The sequence below is a fragment of the Montipora foliosa genome, chromosome 3 (genome assembly GCF_036669935.1).
Source record: "Montipora foliosa isolate CH-2021 chromosome 3, ASM3666993v2, whole genome shotgun sequence".
Classification (NCBI taxonomy): Eukaryota; Metazoa; Cnidaria; class Anthozoa; order Scleractinia; family Acroporidae; genus Montipora; species Montipora foliosa.
In genome coordinates this window covers 70,003,363-70,015,862 of record NC_090871.1, presented here as the reverse complement: position 1 = coordinate 70,015,862, position 12,500 = coordinate 70,003,363, and the positions used below count along the sequence as shown (strand labels likewise).

General features: G+C 39.5%; 3 protein-coding genes across 5 annotated transcripts in view; 1 reads left to right on the top strand and 2 right to left on the bottom strand.

Annotated features, from left to right (window-relative positions):
* The window catches only part of LOC137996293 (uncharacterized), a 132,646-nt gene that overhangs the window by 33,653 nt on the left and 86,493 nt on the right, over positions 1–12,500 (top strand). The window lies entirely within an intron of this gene.
* Positions 1–12,500, bottom strand: part of LOC137998125 (tetratricopeptide repeat protein 28-like) — a 61,179-nt gene that overhangs the window by 20,612 nt on the left and 28,067 nt on the right. For 2 of the 3 annotated variants that reach the window (XM_068844554.1, XM_068844551.1), the window contains one exon: positions 12,061–12,108. The gene's annotated coding sequence lies outside the window, so the exon portion shown is untranslated. Of the gene's footprint in view, positions 15–12,060; positions 12,109–12,500 lie in introns of those variants that run through there. The other variant, XM_068844553.1, reaches the window with a different exon arrangement.
* LOC137994342 (uncharacterized) lies at positions 5,403–6,056 on the bottom strand. Its single transcript, XM_068839919.1, has one exon. The coding sequence runs from the start codon at positions 6,054–6,056 to the stop codon at positions 5,403–5,405; it is 654 nt and encodes a 217-aa protein (XP_068696020.1).

Below are 12,500 nucleotides of genomic sequence, written 5' to 3'. Positions count from 1 at the left end.
TCCATCCTAATCTAACTCATTGGTTCCTAAACATGGAAGCTTTAGGCTTATTACGTGGAGTATTGTCATTGCCAGGGTAATATTAATAATTATATTTATGTGTATATTTTAATAATAAAGATAATTTCAACTCCTGGGTTATACTAAAGTAACAAAATAATGATATAATAAATAAACAAACACACAGTATTCTTATAAAAGGTTAAACCAGTAAAATTACGAATTTCAACCTGAGATTATTACTCGGAAACAAACCAACTTTATTTTAATTATAACCCAAGCTGAAATTTACCCTGGGATTTCACCATGAAGACACACGATGAAAAGTCTTCCATGCGATTTTCAGTCTTTGGCTGAAAAATCTGTGTAATGAGGCCAAAAAGAAAAGGTGTCGACCAAACGCAAGTTGAAAAGTCGCCATGCGCTTGCTGCATTAATTTTCATGCAAATCATTTACGTCTTGTCACCTTTCTTTTAAGAAATTTATGGTTGGAAATTGAAAATCATATCACTACTGACTAGTAAACTGTAAACACGTCAGGTATTAAAATTTACAGTATGTTTTCCTATTTCCCGGACACTTACAATTCACGATTCTGCATGTATTTCGTCGTAGAAACGAAGCAAATTCGAACGATACGTTCCAAAGAATTATCCATTAGTCTGCTTAACTGCGTTTGTTCTTTTCGTGACCACTTCCATTCAGGTGGGAAGATTCAAGTCTTCGTTGAGGTATGTGAAATTTGTTTCTTATTACATGGGACTTATCAAGCGTCGCGTTATATCTTTTCGTTTTCAAACGCGGTCTGTTCTCGCAAAATGCGCGATAGATTTAATTTTACTTTTTTTTCGACATAAGTCAAGCTAAAAGGTATGTTTTCGAACATATAAGAATTTTCCGTTTGCAGTTTTGTATCTGCGAGCTAAAAAATCTCCGAAAATAGTGCAACTGACTGTACTGCACATATTCGCCAGCCAGCTAAATTTTTGTTGGATGGACAGTGCGAGTGATGCTGTTTACGCAAAATATTGAAATTCCTTCGAGGAAATCAACAAAAATGGCACTTAAGTATAGCAAAAATAAGCCTTTTGCAACAAACGATCACATGGTACAAAATCCGCTATGCTGGAGGGCAAGCTCATTATTATTCCCGCACTGGGACATTAAAACAAAGGCAAGTCAAGATTGACTGGTTCAGGTCTCTTTGTTTTAATGTCCCAGTGTGGGAATAATAATGAGCTTGCCCTCCAGCATGGCGGATTTTGTACCATGTGATCGTTTGTTGCAAGAGGCCTATTACAGAAATAATTTAACAAACCTTTAACATGAATAACCGAAGACTCGCAATAGCTTTGAAGAACACAAAATGGGGAATACACTATATACATCACATCTTTGGAGAATATCAGCTGTGCCAAAGTAATGCGGGCAGATAGAAGCAAGCGGTTATGCACATGCTTATCAGCACAAGCCCTGACAGTGATCACAGGAGGACAAAATTGCCTTTGCACAAGCTTAATCAACCCAATTCTCACATTAATATATAAGAAAATTATACCTTATGCATAATAGCTCATGATTCTGGTGGAGTCCTAGGTGGGTGAGAATTGGCCACTCTCTGAACACTGCCTAACGACTCGTGCGGATGTTGACTTACAGGATATGGGGAGATATCGAGTCAGTTGAAAGTACCCCTGGGGTAATCCCGAACTCTGGGCCTAACTGGTTACAGGAGGGTGCTCAGAGATCCCTCGACATCTCAACCCCGCTCCCAGAGCTTAAATGGGAAAACGACAACCCCTTGTCAGCGGTAAAAGTCCTAGTCGCAGGCTGGGCAAATAAAAGCCAACCGAGCACCATCCGATTTTGTTTTGCGCCGTTACGTGTCATGCAACAGTCACGAGTGACAAGTCACGCATCTTTGGCTCATTTGCCCACATCTGGGAGAGTAAAAACAATTACATCCAGGCACTGTAAAATATATTTAGTCTTCGGTCGGTTTTTTGCATCAGGCCTACTCTGGGACCTTAGGTTGCTGAAACTTAGTGCGACTTAAGGCAACTTAAGAAAGAATTGCCCAAAAAATCAGGCAACTTAAGGCAACCTTAAATTGTTTATTCTACTTAAGTCACAGAATATCGACTGATCAAAGGTTTGCATATTTCTTTTCCAAAATCAGAAAAAAAAGCAACTGTGAACTACTATTATTGCTTCACAGGTTTTAATTGCTATATGACAGTGTCAGATGTCTGTCTGAATGCCACTAGAGCTATAAAAAGGGCTGGGCTGGAATAAAAGGAACCATAATAAATAATTAGCAGAATTTCGGAGATGAACGAAGAGTTTCCAGAAATCTGATTGGTTGAGTGGTTTCCTATTGAAATAATAATATAATTAAAGTTACAGTGTATTGCAATATTTTTTCTGATAGCTACAAAACTTATTTATTTAATCATTTATTTATTTATTTATTTATTCATCAAAAGAAAGACATAATTTAAATAAGACTGTCATAGAAAATTCATAATGTAAACAAAAATAAAGAACAAGGAAGTCAAACCATTTAATTAAGCTCAAACTATTTCACAAATGAGAGCAAATAAGTATTGTTATCTTAGTAAACTTATCTGCAAGATTCCTGCAGCTTGCACTGTCACTTTTTGCACGAAAGTAAATTTGGTCAATTATACACCATTCCAGTGGCATCAAACAATGGTTGTTCCTTTTCGGGAACCCAACCAATAAATGTTCTTCTCTTTCTTCAGTTAGGAAGAGCACTCCAATATAACGTATCGAGTCATATTCAGTGCTGTATTTCCCAGATCCAAAATAGACCATTTTTGTTGGATCACCTTTTTGCTGAACCCAGTGTGTAGCGGACAGAGATCTTCAACATTGACATTCCATTCCTACTCCGAACGGGTATTTGTTGGAGGAGGATTTACTAGAAACTAAGCCAGTCTTTCTGTCTAACCAGTTTCTTTAATTACTCGCTTGACTTACGTAAAAACAGAAAAGATAATTACAACGAAGCGCCTATTACTATAATCCATGCATTAGATCGATTGCACAATAACAACACAAAAAGGGGGCGTATCATACTACTAGAAAATCACTAAATGTTTCGAATCACTAACAATATAAGGAATAATATCGAACTCAAACATAACTAAAACGAGCATGCAAATAAAACTACAAATCATACCTCTTTCTCCAATCTTAATTCTTATTCTTTCGATCTTTCTTGAGAAAACCTATCCTTCCTTCCGATAGCACGTGTGTATTTAAAAGCTAATCTGATCTAATCTGTCACACAACGGAAGTTACGTAATCGCTGCTAGGTCTATTACGCGTTAATCAGTTACATGTTACATACATTAGTTACACAGTGATTTTAATCAGAACTTCAAAATTCTTAACTTGGCTAGCTGATACACCTGTATTCCTATTTGAAAGGGTCGATTTGTCTTCACCTTTGGTTAATTTCTTACACTTAATCTCGTATATGCATCCCCAAGATCAAGATCAACAGATCCTTGTTAATCGGTTGCAAAACACCATTGGAGGGACAGTTCTGAACTGGTTTAGATCATATTTCTCTAATAGAAGTAACCAGATATCTATCAGTGGAATACTTTCTGCTTGCTTTAATCTCGATTGCGGGGTTCCCCAAAGCTCTTGTTTGGGTCCTCTCTTATTTATTATCTATTCATCTCAATTGTTCAACGTTATAGGAAGACCTACCATGTGTTCATTGCTTTAATGAACTTTATGTAAATTTCAAACCAGATGGTAAAGTCAGTCAAGATGCCACAATGAAGGGTATGGAAAGGTATGTCTCCATTGCTCTTCTTGGCTACTACTATGGCGCTGATCCAATCAGCTGGGCAGTCAACCTTTTCAATAATTCCATCCACCTGTAGTTTGTCTAAGTGCTGCTTGAGCGGTTGTTTCAACGCTTCCAGGATCCTACGGGGAGACAACTGACTGGGGATCACGTAGTCTTCTACTTCAAGTTGAAGTTCCGGTCCGAGCTCTCCAAGGCCTTCAAGTACATGGCGGTACTTGCTGAGTATGTCACTGATTGATAAGCTTTGTTCACTAGGCTTGTTGGGCCTCACGGATGTTTCTACAGCTTGCGCGTGAATCCCTTGAGGTTTGGGCACTGTTAATAATAATAATAATAATAATAATAATAATAATAATAATAATAAAATCATCTTATATAGCGATGTATCCATAACACTGCCCAAAGCGCTGAAAATTCCAAAAAAAAGTAAATGAGACGATACATATGTTACAAATTAAGAAAAACTCTTAATAAAAAGAAATGTCTTCAGCTTTTCCTTAAAAGTGGCTAGAGATTTTTGAGACCTAATATCCATTGGCAGGAAATTCCACAACAATGGCCCTGCAACAGAAAAGGCCCTTCTTCCATACGATTCCAAGTTGTAGTTTGGAACCTTCAGTAGACACTTCGGAGATCGGAGACTTCTGGTTGGCACATAGTCAGTAAGGAGGTCTTGTAGATAATTGGGAGAAATCCTCTCACGTGCCTTAAAGGTAAGGATTAGAGTCTTGAACGCGATCGTACTCTCGACAGGCAACCAGTGGAGGCTCTTAAGGACAGGATGAATATGATCATGCTTACTCGATCCAACTATCAGGCGTGCTGCGCAATTCTGGATGCGTTGAAGTCTTGCAGTGAGATTCTTAGGAAAACCCCAAAGTAAAGCATTACAGTTATCAAGTCTGGACGTAACTAATGAGTGTTAAACTGTTACGTAATTGTTCAAAGTGGATATCAAGAAATCCCATCTGCTGTGCGGCTTGGCTCCCAATGAGGTTAGCACAGGTTTCATCTGGCACGACCATGAAAGTGACTTTGCGCTTTTGATTGCTTTTGGCGTTGCAAACTTGGATATTGCATTTTCCAGTAGGTCGCGTAGTAGTGGAATTGAACATCTTCAGCATTTGTGTCGTCGGGGTAACTTGATTTGCATACTTGGTGCCGGTAACTTCGCAGGCTTTTATCACATTTCACGTTGCTCCAGTATCGATTTGGAATTTTGCTTCCTTTCCGCCTTTTATTTTCATCACGGTTTCAATTTTCGCAGGGCATTCAGCCTGCACCGCGTTGATTTCGTCTGGGGTCGATGAAAGGGTTGCAACTGATTCACCCGAATCGCTTGACGTCTCGCACGATAACTGGTGTATTGACGTCTTCTTTGGCTTGATTCTCGACTGACCTCGATCATTCCTTTTTGTGCAAACGCTGGCGAAATGATTTGGTTTACTGCAACTTGTACAAGTTTTCCGGTAAGCAGGGCACGCGGAGCGGCTTCGTTTGTGTTTACCACCACAATATCTACATTTGCTCGTCTCGGGGTTTTCGCGTTTTTTAAAAGGGGTTTTGTTGAATTTCCCTTTCGATGAGCTGTCGAATGGTTTTCATCTGCTGAGATGTAGCTTCACTGCTTTTGCAGATATCGATCGCTCGGCTAAGTGTGAGCTTTTTTTCTTGTAGCAACTTCTTCCGCGTTCCGCTATTTCTAATGCCAAGTACAAGACGATCGTGTACAAGCGAGTCGTGTAAACACGAGCAAAAATTGCACGATTGCGCCAGTGTGCGTAGGACGTTCACGTATTTGTCGATGCTTTCGCCTTCTTCTTGGTTTCTTCTGTTGAATATGTATCTTTTATAAGTTTCATTTGTTTCTCCGATGCACAGTTCCTCAAATTTCGTTATGACGGCGTCGAGTTTCTTCCTGTCATCTTCTGGGTCGAAGTTCATTCCGTCGAGTAATTCCAAACCATCTTCACTGATCGCCGATAGAAAGGCAGCTGTCTGGAACTCTTCTTCGAATTGATTTATCCTGGCGACGATCGCGTAATTATCCCATGCACGCTTGAATTTTTTCCAATTTGTGGCTAGATTTCCATCGGTTCGAAGCGCTTTGGGCATTGCTATGCCACTAGGGAGTTGTCGTTCGCCGATTGTTGACGTTCCAGTGGCTCCACTTTCGCCAGTTCCAGCATCTGCAGGATCCACCATGCTGCTATGTACTTCTTCTGTGTAACGAAGCTTGCTATTCTGACACCATGTCTCGTATGGGAGCGAAAACGCACACACAGAGTTGTGATTCTAATAATATGATCTTTTTATTCACGTTGCCCAATCCTTCTACTCAGATTACATAGTTAACGATTAACATGTTATAAACTTAGATCACCGATCGTTACACCCTTGGATTTTTTTATAAAGCCATCCACGGAAAAGACTGCTTGGCTGACTCTTTAACTACCGTATATAGATGCAGAAGCTTCACTCTTGTTTAACTCTTCTGCTGCTTTTGTCTTTTTTCAGAGAGGTGCTTATTCCGGGGCGGCCCCTATATACATTGTAAGTTTTCTCATTTCGAATAACGAGGTACTGCGTTTTTCGGTTGGAAACGCGTCGTGCTGAAATATTTCAGAAGGTAGTGAGTTCAACTATCTTTCATCTAGAGACAAGGAACATTGTAAAATTATACCGTATATTAATGAATCATGAGTTACTCATTAATAACTGGCATGAAAATTTGCTTCAGGTGTTTCAGTTACGGTCAATAACGAAAGGAAAACAATCGTTGTAATGGGAGGGGAGGGGGGGGGGGGGGGAAAGGGAGGCGTAAGGTTATTATTTACTGACAAAACCGAAATTTCCAGGAACTTACGCTGATGGGCGCCGTTGGCTGGCGCACACAGTGCAATATCTCTTCCTGGCTGGTAAAGGCCTCAAACTAATAGATGCTGGCTGGCGACCTCGGAAAATAATCTATTTCTAGCTGGCTCTGAACGCATACATTCCGAAACATTGTTGGTTGGGTACTCCTGGTAACTCCTGGTTGGGTACTCCGGGTCCATAGGCAGCTATGGACCCGTCGCGGAACGGATAAAAGTTCACTGTTTCTTTGTAAAAAAAACTGTTGGAACCGTTCCAGTCTTTGTCGGGCCCGTGCCATTTTTGCTCTGTCGTGTAAACGCACCTTAAATTAGTATTTGAATTCAAATTTGTTGTAACTACGATATTTTATCACATTTTTCCAGTATTACGTCAACATCCACTTACTATATATATGTACATAAAAGCAATCCAATGCAAACTCTCATTGTACCTGAAGAAGGTTGGTTTCGCCAGCCAAAATAGAGTACACCACTAAAATCAAATCTACGTTGTACCGGCTCTTGCTCAAAATATTTAGCTTCTATTTAGCCCATATATGGCAGTACCCCCGACCAGGCTTTAAAGCCAGTAGACATTAAGAGTTTGTTATGGCTAAAACTGATTGAACTCATTAATCGTCATTTGCTTTGCGACACTCTCAATTTTGAATCTAAGCGGATTAAAAAACTAAAACCTTCTTTGTTCACGAACAATTCAAGATACAGCATTTACTTACTTTCTCGATCAGTAAGGAAAGAAATGGAGGGCAGTATATAGTTCGATCAAACAAGAAACACATAATTTTATAGCACCGTGACCCCTCGAGCTAATTGTTACTTATTACCTTGCAATGACAGGCAAATATCTGACTGCACCCAGCAAGCTAATATTACTAAATACCTTGCAATGTTCCTCTTAAAAAAATTTTTCAACAAGAATAATGAATCCGGCTGAACAAAAAATTAAGGGATAAATAATACTGGTGGATCATTTGGATGCGTCATTTGCAACTGATCATGAGTGACGGTGGTCACTTCAGAAAAGTAAACTCATATTAAGGAATTCTGACATAGTCACTATTTTGATCCAAACTGAGTAAAGAGAAAACAACAAAAACTAACACAGAAATCATCAGCACTTGTTTATAACACATAAATTGCTTGTCCTTAAGAAATGAGTAACAATGAGCAACTTACCGAACGAATGCTAATCGATGCGAGGTCCTCGACGACATGAAATGATCCTGAACAATTTGATGATTTAATGTGGTTATCCACGCATTATGGAATCTTCTACGAAAGCTTTTAACTTTCGTTACAAAATTTCCTTATGCCTAGTATGCAATAAAAATGTAGAACTGGAGCGGAAAGCTGAAAAGTTCTCAAGAGAACGGATCGAGGTGAGATGACTGTTCATGATTGCTCCGAACAACTCAAGCAATGCATGGTTTCGTTCGACGAGGTTCAAAGTTGTAATGAGAACGAATACATTATACGAGGCTCTGGTCTTCCTTAGCTTTAACTAAGACCTTAAAGCGATAGACATTAGGGGTTTGATATGGCAAAAACTGATTGAATGCATTTTTAATCGTCATTTCCTTTGAGACAGCCTCAATGTTGAATCTAAGCGGATTCAAAACTAAAACCTTCTCTGTTCAGGAACAATTCAAGATACGCATCATTTACTTTCTTTCTCGATGTGTAAGGAAAGAATGGTGGGGAGTTTATGGTTCGATCACACGAGAAACAAATAATTACTGGGTTGCCAGTATAGCAATCCCAGTCGGAAAGTGGGTGGCATTTGTTTGTTTGCTTTTTTTTCTTTTTTTCTTTTTTTTTTTCCGTGTCGGTGAAAGTCTTGCCTGTCACTCCCCTGCTAAGTGGTATCTTTGTGCATAGAGCCTTCCGCTCGCATTTTCTTAGGATAGAGAGGGTAGTGGAAATGCGTAGATTTCTCTGGTGGACACATTAGAATGATAAACTTAACCGGCAAAGGCGTCGTAAGTCATGTAACGCGAATGGCGTTTCAGTGGATCTTTGAACAAAATCTACCCTTATGAAGCTCAATAACGGCAAGTCATTTGGATACTGAACAAGACAGGCGGTGGAATCTTAAAAGCGACGAGTAATGGACTTCGACAACAATCTGTCGCCCGTCGAGCCGAAATCAAAGTGAGCTGCATTTCAAAGATTTTGCCAAGTGTGCTGTTATGTAGAACACTGAAACCAAATGGAACATTCTCTTATGGGTTCAACAAAGACAGAGAACGAATCGAACACCTTAAGTGGATCTGTGATCAACTCTGCACAGTCTTCGGGTAAAAAAAATTGGAAATGTGACAGCTAAGAATTATTTGAAAGAAAGCTTGTCGTCTATTTTGTGCTTCATTATTCAAGGAAAAGGTTCTTCATGGAAACGGTTTGATCCTGAAATTTTAGTTTGTTGTAATATTGCGCATATTTGAGACGACTGAGTTTTTTCTCTTCACGCACGTAATGAAATAAGAAGGGGTTTTTGCCTTTAATAGCAAATATGTTGTTTGTTTCAAAAAATTGTTCGCTGGAAAAGGTGGCCTTTATGAATTCATCATGTTTTATGATATGTGTGCTGGATAGTTTTTATGGCAATAGTAAAGCATTTTCTTGTTATTCAAGGAAAAGGTTCTTCAGGAAAGGGTTTCAACCTGAAGTACATGGTAATTTGACACGATTGAGTTTCTTGTCGTCACGCACGCAATGAAATAGGAAGAGGTTTTCGCCTCTAAGAGCAAATATGTTGTTTGTTTCAAAAAATTGTTCGCTGGAAAAGGTGGCCTTTATGAATTCATCATGTTTTATAATATGCGAGCTTAACTGGATAGTTTTTATGGCAATAGTAAAGCATTTTCGTGTCAAAATGAGGTTAGCGTTTTTCTGTTGTGCTAACTTAATTAAATATAAATATACATTCTGCCTCGTGAGTTTGTTATTCTCGTTAACCAGCAATGGCGTGGAAAGTCATTGGAAAAGGATTCTGTGATATTTTCTGCCTTTGTGAATTATAATATCATGTTGTGTATTGAATTTTCGAGCTTAAGGTTGAAACGTGATACGGGAGGATATTTTTAGTATTGCTCTGTAAGCAGGAAAGGTTTCATGAAAATAAACAGGTCTGTTGGAAGCGTGCTTGAGTTTCAACAAAATGAGCCCGAAAATCAACAAAAAATTGTGACGCCGGTGAATAATAAAGTAGCTGCTATTTCCAAAATGATAAAATTACCTGGTGATAAATAACCTCGTCTTGGAGAGTAAATTTTTGAATTTGCAGAAACAATGGTGGGCGATTGTCATCTTTGTTTTGAATTCGCTCATTTATTGTCAAACTTTATAACACTTGACAGAAAAAGAAACTTACGAAAACCCGGTATCTTGCCATCATTTGACACAGATGCTTCACTGTTTGGCAAGTAAACATGCCACGGTAACTTAATCACGGCGCCCGCTGAATTCCGGCGATGTCAATTTCGATTTTGCGATTTATTTGTGCAGCCAAAACGTACAATAACAAAATTGAACGTAGCAAAAATCTCCCAAAATGTTTGTCGCTGATCGTAACTGTTTATATTCTATATTCACGGTTCAAAATTAATGTTGTTTTCATGTCGTAAATATGTTATTCTCGAGCGACCGTCCTGGAAACTTCCTTCTGCTCTTTCTAAAAACTGTGTATCAATATTTTTTTACTTTTGCATCAATATTTGTTTTTGCATAAAGCAAGCTAACAAAATCTGTACCTTGCTGAGTTCGCATTTGTTAGCGTTAATAGTATTTTCGGCCCAATGCTTCTGTATTACGATGGGGTATATATTTTTGGTCACCCATCCAGACACTAACCCCGCCCGATAGGGGTACACTTTATTAAACTTTAGTAAACTTTAGTATTACAAAGCTGTCAGATGCTCAGAGGGCACGCTTAAACTTGTGGTGAAAAGAAGTTTATCAACATGTCAGCCCAGAAGCCAATGTTTCTCACTTCCAATTATTTTCTTCAATCTTTCTGGGTTCAGTACTTTGCTAGTAACCACATGTCTTATCAGGCTATTTACCCAAGACTTCTACCATGGCACTACAATGATAGACAATACCAAAACAATATCGTGCTCTGTTAGAGCTACATATTACGCAAGGACAGATCTGTTTCATCGTACGAACGTGTGAGGACCTGTGAGCCAAAGGGCCTCTGCTGGTATGACTTCTGGGTGACCCCTTAAATGGTCTTAATGTCCCCCCAAACTTAAAAAAAGTTGTCTGGAACGGTGCACGTACCACAGGCAACCCAGTGTACCCTCACGGAGAGTCTCGTTACTTATTACTTTGATATGTTCCTCGAGTCGTTACAAACTCTTAAGCAGAAATAATGAATCTCGCCGCAAATGAATTAATGGTTATCAACATTGGTTAAAGGCCCACCTTCAACCGGCAGGCATTGCGAGCCGTGGAACAATTGTCATATTTGAAAATCGGCCAAAGCTGAAATTCATCCAATCAGATCGCTACGACAAGCAACGCGAATTTCCATAACAAAAACAAACTGTCGAAAAGGCTGTCGGTTGACGGTGGGCCTTTAATTGTTTGCGTGCGTGCGTCAGTGACAAGCAGCCGAGCTTCTGAATGATCATGATCACTTCAGAAAACAAACAGATATGCATAAAAGGAATGTGTGCCGACATAGTTCCTAACTTTAATCCAAAGAAAAGAAACGGGAGGCGAGTAGGAAATTTATTACGCATGCATTACTTGTTCTTGCTATTAGGGCCCGTGCAAACGCTCGCAACATTGTTGGGCCCAACATGCTGCGAGCGTTTGCACACCATGTTGTGTGTTGTTGCGACTTGTTGGAAGTTGTTGGATGAAGTTTGAAACTGGTCAAACTTCAGAGCCAACAAGTGCCAACATTTCTATTGTTTCGCGGTCATCGAAGCATGATCCAACAATGTTGCGTTCGTTTGCACAGCACATCCAACAATGTTGCGCCGGTGCACGCGCACTACATGCCAGGTATCCACACAAATACATGCGAACAAGAAACCAACAAGGCGTCGGAGATGGTAAACATCCCAGAGTCCTTTGTATTCTCATCTAAAGACCCAACATGTTGTGACTTGTTGCAAGCGTTTGCATCACGAAACAAGAGACAACATTGTTGGGCCCAACAATGTTGCGTGTTGTTGCGAGCGTTTGCACGGGCCTTTAAACAATGAGAAACAGACATATTATGTGATCACATATTATGTGATCACAATGTACAACTAATTAAAGAACAGAAAGCAGTATAGTTATATCAAACAAATAATCAATTAGGAGTGTCTCATTACCTGGCAACGTCTTCGTTGGAACGTGCTGAGCAGGAACAAGGAATCCAGCTACAAATAAATTAATGGATAAGCAATATCGGTGGATTGTTTGCGTGCGTGCGTCAGTTACAACTGAATGACTGTGACCGTTACGAGATAAAAGTGAAAACAATACCGACATACAAGAATGATGGAAAGGCGTAATGGGCCCGAGGGAAGGACACAAGTTGCGTTGACAACGGGCAACGGGCGAAGGACAACTGAAAAATCAGATTCCTAGCCAGGAATCAAACCTACGGCCTCAGTAGCACCGCAAGTCGGATGCTCCTCTACCCATTGAGCTACTAGATTTCACTGGAGAGCTAGATTATAGTGTTTTTTTTATTACGTTGAAGATGAAAAAAAGTGATGGACGTTAACGTCTTACTAACTAGTGACGGAAACATAAATACAGACCTATA